At 43.1% G+C, this 15,628-nt stretch overlaps 1 protein-coding gene across 2 annotated transcripts in view; it reads right to left on the bottom strand.

Annotated features, from left to right (window-relative positions):
* The window catches only part of CRIM1 (cysteine rich transmembrane BMP regulator 1), a 143,853-nt gene that overhangs the window by 41,975 nt on the left and 86,250 nt on the right, over positions 1–15,628 (bottom strand). For both annotated transcript variants that reach the window (XM_081188065.1, XM_081188066.1), the window contains 3 exons: positions 10,013–10,134; positions 3,946–4,128; positions 2,413–2,610 (listed from right to left, as the gene is read on the bottom strand). In XM_081188065.1, the coding sequence (XP_081044191.1) occupies positions 2,413–2,610; positions 3,946–4,128; positions 10,013–10,134 (503 nt within the window). The remainder of the gene's footprint in view (positions 1–2,412; positions 2,611–3,945; positions 4,129–10,012; positions 10,135–15,628) is intronic.

Below are 15,628 nucleotides of genomic sequence, written 5' to 3'. Positions count from 1 at the left end.
CACGCGCAGGCTTCGCGGATCTCTCCCCAAGCAGCGGGAACGTTCCCACTGCTTGGGGAGAGTTGCAGGCATCCCGAAGCCTGCGCGCGCTGATCCCAGCACGCGCAGGCTTCGCGGATCTCTCCCCAAGCAGCGGGAACGTTCCCACTGCTTGGGGAGAGTTGCAGGCATCCCGAAGCCTGCGCGCGCTGATCCCAGCACGCGCAGGCTTCGCGGATCTCTCCCCAAGCAGCGGGAACGTTCCCACTGCTTGGGGAGAGTTGCAGGCATCCCGAAGCCTGCCCGCGCTGATCCCAGCACGTGCAGGCTTCGCGGATCTCTCCCCAAGCAGCGGGAACGTTCCCGCTGCTTGGGGAGAGTTGCCGGCATCCCGAAGCCTGCAAGCGCTGATCCCAGCACGTGCAGGCTTCGCGGATCTCTCCCCAAGCAGCGGGAACATTCCCACTGCTTGGGGAGAGTTGCAGGCATCCCGAAGCCTGCAAGCGCTGATCCCAGCACGTGCAGGCTTCGCGGATCTCTCCCCAAGCAGCGGGAACGTTCCCGCTGCTTGGGGAGAGTTGCCGGCATCCCGAAGCCTGCAAGCGCTGATCCCAGCACGTGCAGGCTTCGCGGATCTCTCCCCAAGCAGCGGGAACGTTCCCGCTGCTTGGGGAGAGTTGCAGGCATCCCGAAGCCTGCCCGCGCTGATCCCAGCACGCGCAGGCTTCGCGGATCTCTCCCCAAGCAGCGGGAACGTTCCCACTGCTTGGGGAGAGTTGCAGGCATCCCGAAGCCTGCGCGCGCTGATCCCAGCACGCGCAGGCTTCGCGGATCTCTCCCCAAGCAGCGGGAACGTTCCCACTGCTTGGGGAGAGTTGCAGGCATCCCGAAGCCTGCGCGCGCTGATCCCAGCACGCGCAGGCTTCGCGGATCTCTCCCCAAGCAGCGGGAACGTTCCCACTGCTTGGGGAGAGTTGCAGGCATCCCGAAGCCTGCCCGCGCTGATCCCAGCACGTGCAGGCTTCGCGGATCTCTCCCCAAGCAGCGGGAACGTTCCCACTGCTTGGGGAGAGTTGCAGGCATCCCGAAGCCTGCAAGCGCTGATCCCAGCACGTGCAGGCTTCGCGGATCTCTCCTCAAGCAGCGGGAACCACCGCTGGGCTCCCACGGCTTGCAGAGAGCTGCCTGTTTGGGGGCTGGGGTCGGGGGAAGCTCGGGCTGCCCCAGCCCCGCGCCTGGGGGGGAAATAATTTTTTCCCTTTATTTCCCCCCAAAAAAACTAGGTGCGTCTTATGGGCCGGAGCGTCTTATGGGGCGCAAAATACGGTATCTAAAACCACAAAAAACCTAAACATTTGGGGGGGGGGAGAGCATATTTTTGGTTCACATGTTCTTATTTTCAGAAGCCTAAATTTTGTTAATGCATTTTATAGTGGGGAGCCTGAAATAAAATTTATTTCTTTCAGACAGAAACAATGTTGTTTTGAAGCCAATTCAGTCTTGTTGCAAATCCCTTAGATCTATGATCCAAAGCTAATATTAGTGATGATAGTACTGAAGAGGAAACAGGACTTGTTTTTTTGAGAGAAATACTTTCCAGTGTTTCAGAAAACGGAACATCTTCAGATACTTGGCACCTTCTCATTTTTTCACTCCTAATCAACAGTACTCAAACAACTACTAAGTTGCAATGGGAAGTACATTCATGAAAATGTTCACCGTCCCCCACTATGAAATACAGCCCCTTTTCATGGCATTTGTATTCCTGCAAGAAAGTGTGCAAAGCTGCCAGGAAAGCTTGGGAAGAATTACAGAAAGAATCACCCAGTTACCTGGGCAACAGAAATATATCCTCTCTCTCTCTCTCTCTCTCTCTCTCTCTCTCTCTCTCTCCAATTCAGAGTGAGGGCAATGGGAGGGCTTTGTTTGCTTTCACTACTATTATCACATAGTCAAACCTGATCTGATGGTATTCAGAAGGGGTGCATAACAGAAGGAAAAACAAACATGCCCCCCCTTGTCAGGGCAAGGGAGGCAATGTACCCTCATCGGAAACTAGCTGAATTTCAATGGCTGATTGCAAAGCAGTAGGGATGGGGACCTGAATCTGCATCTAGAACAGAGCAGAAAACATTGGTGGGCAACGAAACTACCAGCAAATATGATGAAGCAGTGAAAATTTCTGACCGATAAAGATGTGTTCCTTCTTCCTCCTATGCAGAGTGTGGGAAATGGGAAGGCTTCATGTGCCCTCTGGAAAGTTGGCACCTAGTTGCTCTGAAGTTCACTATATAATCTGTGCCTGGCTGAGGTCACATACTAGAGAAGCTCCTCTGAATGTTAACAGTAACTCTAGCACCACATCGAAAATTAACACTAGAAAAGTTTTTATGCCAATTCTTAAAATGGTATTTTGCATTCTCCATACCTTACCTTCACACATTGGACAGCATTCCCCAGGCACTTTTACAGGGTTCAAGCAGCTCTGTCCACAGGCTGTGGCAACACAGTGAGATTCTCCATTGATACACTGGCAGAAAGTGCAGTCATCTTCCCTCCAGCGGTCACCGTGTGCTTGAATCTGGCCATTAGCGTAACACCCAGCAGGGTTACTAACAGGAGAAATGGAATCTAAAAACAACAACCCCAAACCACATCAAAATGGTTCAATTTATTTGTAGTGTTTAATACATATGTTTTATTGATAATATAGCATTTTGAACATTCTGAGAGAATGTCAACACAGGATTAAAAATAATTTATTACAAGACCACATTGATATTCATTACAACAGCAAGGGTGCACAGCTTTAAAAGTGTCAAAAATGTAAATTATCTTTCCCAAATGTTATCAACAGTGAATTATATTTTTACAGAACTTTATGAATTGGACTCTCTTTTAATAAGGAAAACTGACAGAAATACTACATTTGCAGAAGATATATAAGCACTAGAGATAATTCAGATTATTTATAAAACTCTTGGGGTATCAAGGAAGTGAATAGCATCCTGAGCAGCCGTCCCAATTTCAAGGTTCTTTTTCCAGGAATTATGAGCTATCGCTTCAACACATTAAATAATACTAAAATCTATGACGACTTACAACTGGTGCAGGGGTTAGCTTCCAGGGACTACATGTAAAGCTGAAATCATGTACAGTGGTATCTTGGGTTACAGATGCTTCAGGTTACATACGCTTCAAGTTACAGACTCCGCTAACCCAGAAATAGTGCTTCAGGTTAAGAACCTTGCTTCAGGATGAGAACAGAAATCGTGCTCTGGCAGCGCGGCAGCAGCAGGAGGCCCCATTAGCTAAAGTGGTGCTTCAGGTTAAGAACAGTTTCAGGTTAAGAACGGACCTCCGGAATGAATTAAGTACTTAACCCGAAGTACCACTGTATAGCTAAAACAAGCCCAGAACCACACCCGTGTGACCATCCCAACCTTCCTGAAGCCAGTGTGCTGAGTGGGCCTTGCCCCTGGGTGTAAAGTGGAGCCTTGCTTACTGGACTCTGGGACACTTCAGTGAGATCCCAGGACCCATTTGAGACTTTCCCAGAGCCCAGTAAGCAAGGCAGAGAGCTTAAAAGTGCTTTCTGTGTCAGGGAAAACAAGCCTGGATAGCCGTTTTAAACTCTCTGGTTTGCTTACTGGGCTCTAGAGGTTTCACAAGATCTCAGATGGTCCTGTGAGATCTCATGAGACATTCCCAGCGTTCAGTAAGCAAGCCTGGGAGCTTTCAAGCTCTTCACCTTGCATGCATTTAATTTGTGCAATCGCAGCTGGCTGGCCACCAAACATGTAAAGCTGTCATTGCTGAAGTTAAATGCATCCAAGTTGTGAGTCGACTGTACTTTTAAATCAAATTCAAAGAGCACCAGAGCTATAATAATAATAATAATAATAATAACAATAATAATAATAATAATAATAATAATAATACAGTAATAATAATAATAATAATTACCTTCACATACTGGACAGCATTCTCCTTCTGGTACATAGTATCTGTCACAATGTAGCTCACCACACTGTGCCGAGAAACAAATAGACACACCACCTTGGCATCGACAAAACCGGCAGGCATCCATTCGAAACATATCTCCATCATAATATTCCACACTATTAAATATACAAGCTGGCTTCACTTCTGAAAATAGCAACAACAACAACAAAATAACTTTTCATGAAGGTGCTTGGCTATAAAAAGCACAGTGACTTAACTCATGAAATTCTCAGATATATGATTATCTACTCCTTGGTAAAAAAAAATAAATCTGGATTTTTGTTTCTGAAATGTTTCATGGTTTACTTAATATATACCAGGCTGAAAGTGCCTCAGCTGAAATTGCTCCTACTTGTGAAAGCTGGGGAACATGATTTTTGCTAATCCTACCTTCACCTACTGTAGTCCTCCATGATACATCCTATTTTGTTCTGGAGGGTCCCCTAACATTCAGGAACGCTTTTCAGGAGGGACTTAAGCTTGGAGGGTATTTTTTTTCTGGATGGCAGCTGCATATTCTAGGGCATGTTCTACATCTACAGTTATAAAAAAGAATGATAGTGACAGAAGAACTACTGGTGTACTCCAGCTACTCCATCCATCTATCAAGGAAAGAGCCACTTATTTTGAACTTAGCCTCAGCTTCATCACACCTGAGCTAGGCCTTTGCAAAAAGTCGGAAGAATTCAGGGTGCAGAAACAAAAAGTTCTATACACAGCCTCTTTACTGTGAGGCCGTAGGGTGATATTTAGCTCTCTTGTTTTAGTTCTGCTACCAGAGTTTGCTGGTGAACACCCAGCCCATGTTTTGTTTTGTTCAATGAAATATGACTGTTGCTGTTCATTTTACATTTTATTTCAATAAAGATGTATTTTTTGAAAAATGCTCATGAGTATGCTGGTTTCACAGATATAAATTTGGGATAAATTTCCTTCATTGGATCAAATGTCATGGCAAGCCCCCACATTGCACAGAATCATTTGGCAGCACTCCTGCCCTTTTATCTGAGCCCAATTTATATGCCAAACCCCATTCTAACTTTATGTACTACAAATACTTATGCAAGGGAAAAGGCTCTGTTGAAACATATTGCTAATTATTGGTTGATAATTAACTATCTTAATTTTTATTTTATTTTTTATCAATTATCCTGGAAACATTCATATTCAAGAGTGGCACATGAAAATGAATTATTTTACTGATTCATCTCATGGATAAATTGCCTAAGAATTTTTAAATATTGTCTATTCTTAATGGAAGCTAACATACCACAGCGGCTTCAGGCCAAATCAGATGCAACATTAAACACCTGCTTTAATGTTGCATGTATACCTTTACAATTGCAAATAGCAGCACCAGCGCCCCCAATCAGGAAGTGAGGGAGGAGCCTTTTCCTGTGCCTGCACTGTAGCCCTGACCAAAAAAATGCCCTTTTGAATGTATTTACATTGGGAAGGCAGCTCCCACTTAGCCCAACAGGAAATTCCCTCCTAATGAAAATTTGTTGTGACTCTGACCCAGGGGAAGCATTAAGCTCTCCCTCCCTGTTATGGTCCAATCCTAATTGGGGGAGTCAATGACTGCTATTTACAGTTTAAAAAGGGCACATGGTCATTAAACAACATTAAACCACAGAATGTGCAGTGACACAGACGTCTCCAATTCAAGGTGGCTTTGGACTAGCAACACACTCTTTCGGCCTTAGCTTCTTTACTGGCAATAAAGGAAAAAAATAATATGGATCGATCTCACAGAGTTGTTGCAAGTACTACTGTGATAATGTATACCTAGCACTTTGAAGACACTAAGGTGGAATCTACTCACATATTAAAAACATTCTGAAAATGCTTTTTTTAAAGCGTTTTTAAAAAATATGCTGAATTTTCCATTAGGCTCACCATCGCCATCTATTGTCACATTGTATATTGCACTTAAAACGTTTTATTTGCAGCTGTATAGCTGAGTCCTAAGATTCTGTATGAGTAAATGAAGCTTTCTCATTATGGAGTCAGACCATTGGTCTAACTTGGCAATTACACCGACTGGCAATGGCTCTCTAGATTTCAGACTAGTATTGAACCTAGCATTTTCTGCAAGCAAATCATGCAGTCTATCACTCTGATTACATTAAAAACAAACCACAACCCCTATTCACTCGGTTAACAGAAAGGTAGCTGATATATAGCTAAATGTCATGGGTATTGGGGTGTGACAAATAGTCCTTTGTCTCACAGCCTATCAATTTAGAATGCCTCATAATGCATAATGATTTCAGAAGAGTCCATGTTTGCAGTGAAACATCAGTGCACCTTCTTACAACTTCTACACTACACTGCTGCCTGTGCCTCTTTCTGCTCAAGCAAATCCCAGATGTACCTGGAGCTTAGGAACTGTAGGTGGATCAAAGCAGTCCAAGCATCTCTGGGTCAGGAGTTACATACCTATGTTGTCTGGCAATTCTGTCTGTCCACTGGACTATCCTGGCTTTCATATATGCCTGGGGTTTCTTAGGGTTTAGCTATCCGTACTGACACTGAAGGGAGTTATTTCAGTGCAATGAACAGAAACAGAAAATATTTGATGGTACACTATTGGATTAATTAACAGAAACTGCACTACATCTGGAAAGTTACTGGAACTCAGAGAATGTTTTTAAAAGGCGATTAAGGTCTGTTAAGAGCAAGATCATCTTACTCCAACCGTTTTAGAAGTCAGAACACATTAGGAAAACAAAACAATTGCAGACATTTCTTTGCAGACAATTTCTAAAGGTGACTGCAGCGTCTTTTGATTGCTGTGAACCCTGGATGACACTTTTGTATTTAATTCAGAAGATTATCAGCAGGAAGTTCTTTTTCCTTCACTAAGCCATGTAGCACACTTGTGGGATATCTGTTGCCTAAATGTCCTACCTAACCTATCTTAAATCTGCTTTTGCGGCTATGATAATTAGTAGCTGCTAAATTCCACATAAATAATGTGTTTTATTCTGTAACACTATAGGAAGTTACCTCATACCAAGTCAGACCACTGGTCCATCTAGCTCATTACAGTCTACACTGACTGGCAGTGACTCGCCAAAGTTTCAGGCAGGAGCCCCTCCCTCCCTGAGGATTGAAGGAGGGACCTTTTGTATGCAAAACAGATGCTCTACCACTTAGCTACAGTCCTTCCAATTATGAATTTTATTTTACCTGATGCTACACTGCCAGCTCAAATAGTCATCATAATACTGTAATTACCGTCAGACAACTTCATTTGTCTTTTCAAAACAGGTACCACCACCACTGGGTGAAAGCCCACATTCCCTCTTGGGTAATTTGTTCAGAGCTGCATGCTAGTGCTGGAGAGGGCCAGAACCAAAACTGCGTGAGCTAGAACCTCCCACACAATTTCTTTCAAAATCATCACCATCCCTCATTCTTTTTCTCAAGATCACCACCATCACTCCTTCTCCTAAGATCATATCCACCCTTCCCACAAGGATTGGATCACACTGCCATCTCCTGCTCCAGCCTGGCTGCATTGATACCATCACTGAACAGCAGCAGCCAGTCCACACAAACTTGGGAGACTTTCAAGATTGCTTTCTAGATCAGAAAACATGATTACAGGTAAACTTGAGAGCAGAAATCAAGCCCTATTTTGCCCTCATCTACTCTTCCCCTCAGTGTTTCCTTCTCTGCCAGAAAACACTAGGAGAAAAATCTAAAATTGCAAAGCACCTAGGTCTCCTACAGAGTATGCTCACTTCATTCTCTTTATCATTATTTGGAGCATGGATTTCCCTCTGACCCAGGTGTGTGTGTGTGTGTGTGTGTGTGTGTGTGTATGTGTGAAGTTTTAGGAACCACCACTATGAGGTACTCAGCTTGCTTCCCCATCTCTGGCTCTTCTATATCAAAAGATTGTTGAGGATGCTTCAGGAGCCGTTACTTCCAAGGCTGCCGGTGAAGCACACTTTTTCCACTGGTAACCAGTGGGTGGGGGGCAATGAGTAGGCATAGGATGGAAGGGAATGTGAGTGGGCTGTATCTGGCCAGAAGCCAGTAGATCTAAATTTAAATAAAGAACCTCTGTTATATTTATAACTTTATGACTTTGGATATAGAACCCCTAAAGGATACTGATTTTTAAACACATATTTGGACAGTAACATTCATTAAAGAGCGGTACATAGCATGAACAGAAATTTCAGGAAAAGAGAGAAAGAAAGAATAAAATAATAATCCTTAATTGAGTTTGCCTTTTAAAGGCATAACTTCACTGTTGTTAGATCTATAGCCCAGTAGCATACTATATATTTAATAGTTTGAGTTGTTATTTGTATAGTAAACATTATTTCAGCAGTGGTGCTTTTTGTAACATAATTCTCACAATGAGAGTTATTATTCTATCATATCATTATGTTTGTGATCTTTGATGTGTTTTTTATATCAAGCAAACAAAAGATGCTTCACTAGAATACCTGCATCTTGCCTGGTACTTAGGGAAAGTATATTAATGTTTACTTGGTTTACATGTTATAATTACACAGCATCTCAAAGAGTAATTAAAATAGCATGTGTCCCTTTGATTTTTTTCATTCAAAATGAACTCAAAGATATGAAATGTAACAATATAAAGAGAGGTGGCAGAAAACCTCAAAAATTCTAGAGATTATAGGCCTGTTCACCCTTAACGCTAAGTCAAATCCTGGCTAAGCATGAACGAGCAAGCATGTGGGCTCTCACAGCAAAAATTGTGGCGGCTTTACCTTCCCTTGATCCTGCTGCTACTGCCCTAAGCCATGGTTTAGCTAAGCATTACGTACATCTAAATCTGGGTTTGTATCAATATCTATTGCCCAATGTATTAGTGAAGATTTTACTTGCTCATCCTTTGTCTCCTAATCCAATAATATCTTATACATTTTAGACAGCACTTTAACATTACATTCCAACAGATCTCTCTCCAATTGTGATATTTGTTTCCCAAACCCTCGTTTCATATCTTTCTTAAATACTTCATTCAAATGGTTTTAGTTTGTTTTAAACTGATTTGTTTTTGTTCTTGCCACCTGCCCCAGATTTAATTAAGTTTAAACTACTATTTAATTAATCTAATACTGAAATGCACAGACTCTGAACATTTATAGTAGTTTTGTTGATACTTATTGTTTATTATTGATATTTTGGGAACTAATGGGTCAAGAATCTATTTACACAGAGGTGTAAAGAGGGCTGGGTTCACCCCTTGAAACATGCCTCCCCCTCCATCTACTGAGTTGCCTGTGATGGCACCTGCAGCAGACTTTAAAAAACAACAACATGAACTGCAAATAACAGCAAGAGCAAAGGATTGCCAGGAAGATGGCTGCAAAGTGCTCAGGCAACAAGAAGGGGTGCTCTTTCCTGAGTGGTTTGCAATCATCACCAGGACTCGGAAAACATTGTAGCAGATCTGAGTGCTCCTTTCCATTTTCTAAACGCAGTAAGCACATCATCTTATTTAAGACAGCCTTCTGTTAGCACGATAAATAGGAACATGGTATACCTTTACCAAGAGATAAAACTCTGTAATGATTTTGATCAAAAATAGGAACAAAATCTTGGAGGCAGCAGTTCCTGACCTCTTTTGGGATGAAGGGTAGGCATAAATCCAATGAAATAAATATTTGCACGACTTCTGGCACATGGCTAAAACCTGTCTTTCAAGGTCATCGTCAAAGGTTCTGGTAGTGTGTTCAAGAGGTTTTAAATTAATCTATGGCTGTGGACTATTTAAAATGGCTTTCGTATTGTTGTATTATATGCTTCTTTTTTCTGAAAAATAATTAATTCATAGAAGTACCCTATCATACCAAATATGCACAGACCCCTACTAAATAAGGTTAAGTTTTAATACCCTACAAGTTTTTAGTAGGAATATTGTCCTATGTAAACTTATAGTTTCTACTTGTGCCCCATATTGGACAACATATTTAAATTAGCCATAAACCAAACTCCTCAAAATGTTCAGTCCAAATACACTGAGAACGTAACATACCATTGACACATTCAAAGACATCACAGCACTTGCCAGGTGTTCCGTCTCCACGTGACACTATTTGGGGGATGTAGCCTGCCTCGCATTTTGGAACACCACATAAACCAGAGAGACATTCGCACCTGAAACCGAAGCATTGAAAGCTCCATAAATAAGTGAGGCAACATATGAGGGAGGGAAAGCACAAACATGGGGGGAAACAGCTGGTGATAGCAAGTTGGTTTTCTGCTGTTACATAATAAAAGACAACATGACTATTTAAAACACAACACAGTAAACAAGATTTAACACTTGTTCCAATGGACAATGCTTGGCTTTGATCAGAAGACTGGTGTTCCAAATCTTACATACATCCCAAGCAGAGGTAGGTCTGTTGAAAAGCCACTAATTCCTTAGTTCTTGATCATAAAAACCATGTATCTCACAGGGTTTTTGGGAGAATCATCAAAATAATAACGAAGGAGCATTCTATGCTACGAAACTGCTTAAATATTGCTGCTGTACTATACAGTACTAACACTATCTCTTAACTCTGTGATGTGATATTTAATTTGAAATGGCATGGAAATGTAACATAAGGTGACATGAGTAATTAGGATCTGTATAAATATTTCAGAAGCCCAAGGACAGTGTCGCAAACTCAACCATCAACATTTAAAGTTTACTTACACAAGTCATTTCAGCCTCATTCATGGAAACTGAACAACATCCCACCCCAGACATTTTCTGGTCATTAGCTTTTCAAACACATATGGTTAATAAACCTTAAACTGTCCAAACAATCCAAAATTCTAATCTACCTACAATGAGTACTTAGGAGGTTTCTGAGATACACAAAAGATACTCCTCTTTAAAGAGATGGCACTGAAGACATTTGCAAATTATTTTTTAAATCATGAATGCTAATCCCTGAAATATCCATCCAGAGAAGAGTTGAAGTGAGAAAAGAAGAATATAGAATCATCCTTTAAGAACAAAACATCATATACTTATATATTAGATAAGGGTAACCAATGTGGGACCCTCCCCCCCATCCCTGATCACTATCTTTGCTGGTTGGGGCTGATGGGAGCTGAAGCCTAACAACATCTGAAGGGTACCATATTAAGTACGCACATACTGAAAATTACTGAAAATATATGTGGGGTAGAGGGGGACTGTTTGAAAAATGTCAGCACAGGGGAAGAGAATTTAACTATGGCAGCAGATTCCCCCCTCCCCCATTTAGTAGTAAAACACTAAATCACCTAAATCAATCAGTATTACCTCCAATAAGACAAGAGCTTTTAACTGCTTGGGCAACTCCCAAGCAATGCAGAAAAACTAGTTTGTGTGCATCCCTGACACTCAGCGTCCCAACTTACCCCTGTATACTATATTCTTATTAGGGTCCTGACCAATTCAGGGTCAGAAGAAAGGTGCTTGCTCTATTCCTATAATATATAACCCCCTCCCTCAAACAGTTTAAAGTATCTTGTACTGAGATTAAGATAGGGTTGAGAGATCTGTGCCATGAGACCCAAACTCTTCCCACACAGCATAGGATGGTATCTCTAACCACACTGTCATGTTTAAGATTATTATTTGCATTTGCTAGTTGCTTTATACAAGAGAAATATCTCAGAGAGTTTATTTTTATTTATAAAAATATGTATATAAAGTAGCAACTGTTTTGCACAGAAATTCCATTCCTTGCCCATGTGCACATTGGTGGAGTATCCATAAGCCCGCTCCACCCTGTTCTGTCCTCTTCTGGGTCGAAAAGGACCTATGCTTTGGCAGCCACACATCAACTGGACGCGCACAAAATGGTCACTGCCTGTATTGCTATATCATAAAAAAATATCAGAATGGTTTACAATAGAAACTTTTGAAAATCCCTCACTGGTTTTTGAGCAGTCACAAAGACTACAAATCCCCAATAGTTTTGAGGCAAACAATGGTCACCCATCCCTTCATATAGTCTCTCTCACAATATGCTCATACTGAACAAAATTAGCACTTTTTTTAAAAAAGAGAGAGATTAGTTAGTTATGTCAAAAGTGGGGAGGGTGGCAAATCAGATTTCATTACTCAATGTTGTATTAACTGGAATGTTTACTGCTTTATTTGTTCTATGTTTTTATTGGTTGCTAATCAACAAGGGTGAATCTGTATTTGGGCTTAGAAGATCAAATCACTAAGTATACAGGAACATTCAACAGAATAACATTTTGTATTTATTATTAACTTACAAAACACGTGAAAATAATATTTATGAATTTCTTACATTTCTGCCCCACCTTCATGGCTATTATAATTACAGTCCCCTATTCAGGAAATGAGCAGATCTAGAATTGCTTAGCTTCAGCAAGGTGTTGGTCTTCTATGCCTTCAGACCATAATATAGTTAGATTTAAGAAAATAAAAAATTTGAAAAGCTCTCCACAAGTCCTGTGAGTAATTTTGAATTCTTTCAGTGCCAGCTTCTGTCAGGCCAATGGGTAATAAGATGTGTGACCTCTGTAGCACAGTGGAGCTATTTTGATGAGATTAAACTAATTAGTATATTGTGTTTTTATTCATTTTTGGGTGTGTTTTAAATCTTGTTATCTGACCTGAGATCTTTTGATGAAGGCTGGAATTCAATTGCGAAAATAAATAAATTGAACCACATCTAACTTGTTAAGTGTAATCAAATATAATATTTTTTTATCAAAATAAGTCAAGAACAAAAGCACCAAGTGATCTACAAGATATAACTTAAATCTACATGGGACAGACAAATAGATTAGCAGGGGCAGAATAAGGATTTTTTAAATGTTGTCTCCCCTTTCTATGGAAAGAATGTTTCCCCTTATCTGCCACTTACGACATCTAAGGAATACTGAAGAGCAGAGTGTACTCTCTCTTCCCACAGCCATTTGAGAGAAGGATGGGAGCAACAAGCCTGGAACCTACCCTGGCAGACTACTTGAAATCAAGCAGTCACTGAGGTGCAATGTCACCAAAACGGCTCACCCCTTTTGGCGAGAGTAGGGCTGGGATGTGTAACCATGGGTAAATCATCTCACCAAGCCTAGCACACAGAAGAAATAAAACGAACAACAACTGTTCTTAATAATTGTCAGAAGGATTTTTGTTAGCAGGATGGAAGAATCCTTTAGGCCTGATTATTGTGACTATACAGATACTGTAATGATAGAGGAATTGTTTTGCAGTGTTTTTGATTTTCAGCATAAATCTAACACTACTACTAATTACTTAGCTGGTTAGCTAGGACTATACAGAAAAGGAAGGATAAAATGAATATATACTAAGAAGAAATGGAAGCACAATGTCAGGGAACTGCCATCAGAGCATCAGGTGGTGGAGGGACTCAGGCAGGATGAAAGAGACTCAACTGCTGAAGCAGGGACCAGCAGGGGGAGGAGTGGGTCTCTGAGGGAATGCGAGCAGGAGGGAGGGCTCAGGGAGGCTTCCAGCGAGAACAGTGGGGAGGTATCGGAGTCTCCCATAGGGAGACCCATACCTCGCAGGAAACTGTCACGCCGTGAGTCCAGGAGACGCGTTTCCGTTAAGGAACTTCTTTGTTGGAAACGCTTCCGCAGACAGCCACTGTCGGACTCTACTAGTGACTAGAGCAGACATGTCTGAGGAGCTCCGTCACACACGGAGGTTTGTGGGGGCGCACAAACTCTGAGGGAGCACGTTTTCACGCACAAGCAGCTAATCAAACCCTCACAGCAGTCCGACAGTCTTTGTACGCTGCCTGTGCAAGAGAAGGCATCATGAGCGAACCAACCGGAACCGGAGGAGCAGGGGCTGGAGCTGGTCCAAGCTTGGAAGATAGATACCGAGCGTTGGAGGTTCAACTGGCCCTGCAGACGGCGAGGCTGGAGGAGAGAAGGGCTCAGGATGCAGACAAGAAGGGGAGAGCCACTCAATTCCCCAGAAAGGTACCAGGATTGGTGCAGAAATTTGGGGGGGACCCCAAGGACTACCATGCTTTTAGGACAGAGATGCAATATGCCCTTAATGTGCAGTTCGATGAGTTCCCTGATGAGGAATCGCGAGTTGCTTTTGTAATTGGGCATCTTGAGAAAGGGGCTAGAGACTGGGTGCGACCCCTAATGGCAACGCACAATGACATACTAAAGGACACAATGAAGTTCTTTCGTGCAATGGATATCATGTTTTCCAGCGATATTGAGGAAGGGGTGGTGCGCAGACAGCTAATGGCTTGTAAGCAGGGGAGTCGATCTGTCCGTGAATATTGGACTGAGTTTACCATGCTGATTCACAGACTGAGTTGGGATTTATCGGCGGCACCCGTTCAAATGCTATTTGAAGAAGGTCTTTCTTCGGGGGTGAAAGACGAGCTGGCACGGAGCCCCAGGGCGGAGTCTATGGATCAGCTGACCAAATCTGCGCTGACCATAGGAGCGCGGCAGGAGGCAAGAGCCTTGGAGAGGCGGGAAGGGAGAGGGGAACGTTGGAAGGAGTTCCGCATTCCAGACATTCCTGAGCCAGCTTTCCCGCCGGCAGAGCCGATGGAAATCGGAACAGCGCGCGCGCGCGCATTTTCAAAAACCAGCGAGGGAGCTAAGAAGGAGGGAAAGGGCCCCCGGAAATGCTATCTCTGCCAACAGCCAGGCCACTTTGCCAGAGTCTGCCCCCAGAGGAAGGAATGGCAAGGGATGGTGGGAGCTGTTGAGGGGGGAGAAGAAGGGGGAGCGGAGCAGGTAAAAGCCAACGCCTGGTTGCCACAATTGGGGCACTGCAGCCAGGCCAAAGAGCAGTGAAAGTGCCCGTGCCAGAAGCTCCTCGACCTGCTCTAGTGATTGAAGTGTCGCTAGAGCTGCAGAATGGGCACCCCCTAAAAATAAAGGCGCTATTGGACTCAGGCAGCTCCTGCAATTTTATGAGCAAGGAGTTTGCTGCTGAACACCAGATACAGACCATCCCTTTAAGCAACCCCCTGCAGGTGACCACGATTGATGGCAGGGAGTTGTTGGGAGGAGGAGTCCGCTTGCAGACTGTCCCAATGATAATGAGGGTGGCAAGGCACACAGAACTGATAGCGTTTAATGTGGCCACCCTGGGAGGCGCTCCCATTATTTTGGGAATGAGCTGGCTAGCTCTACATGATCCGCTGGTTGGCTGGCATCAAAGAGTGGTGTCCTTTGGTTCAGCACATTGCCTAGAACACTGCAAAGGGGAGAAGGGTTCAGTAGGGGCCCAAGCCACCCTAGCAGGGACTGAAGTAATGGGGAAGGTGAAGGTACCACCACAGTATGCAGATCTCAGCGACGTGTTCAGCGAGAAGGAAGCTGACCAACTACCACCTCATAGACCCTTTGATTGTCAGATCAATTTACTCCCTGGAGCACAGCTTCCCGTGGGCAAGTTGTATGCCATGTCAGACAGGGAAATGCAGGAGTTGCGAGGGTTCATTGACAAGAACCTGAAGAGAGGCTTCATCAGAGAGTCCAAAGCAGCAGGGGGGAGCCCAGTGTTCTTTGTGGACAAAAAAAATGCGGACAAGCCGAGACTTGTATGTGATTTTAGGCGGCTGAATGCAGTGACTGAACCGGTGGCGTTCCCTATGCCCAGAATTGATGATATTTTGACCAT

The sequence above is a fragment of the Podarcis bocagei genome (assembly GCF_964188305.1).
Source record: "Podarcis bocagei genome assembly, chromosome: 3".
In the NCBI taxonomy this organism is placed as follows: Eukaryota; Metazoa; Chordata; class Lepidosauria; order Squamata; family Lacertidae; genus Podarcis; species Podarcis bocagei.
Note: the sequence above shows the minus strand (reverse complement) of the source record. Positions and strands in the feature narration are given on the sequence as shown.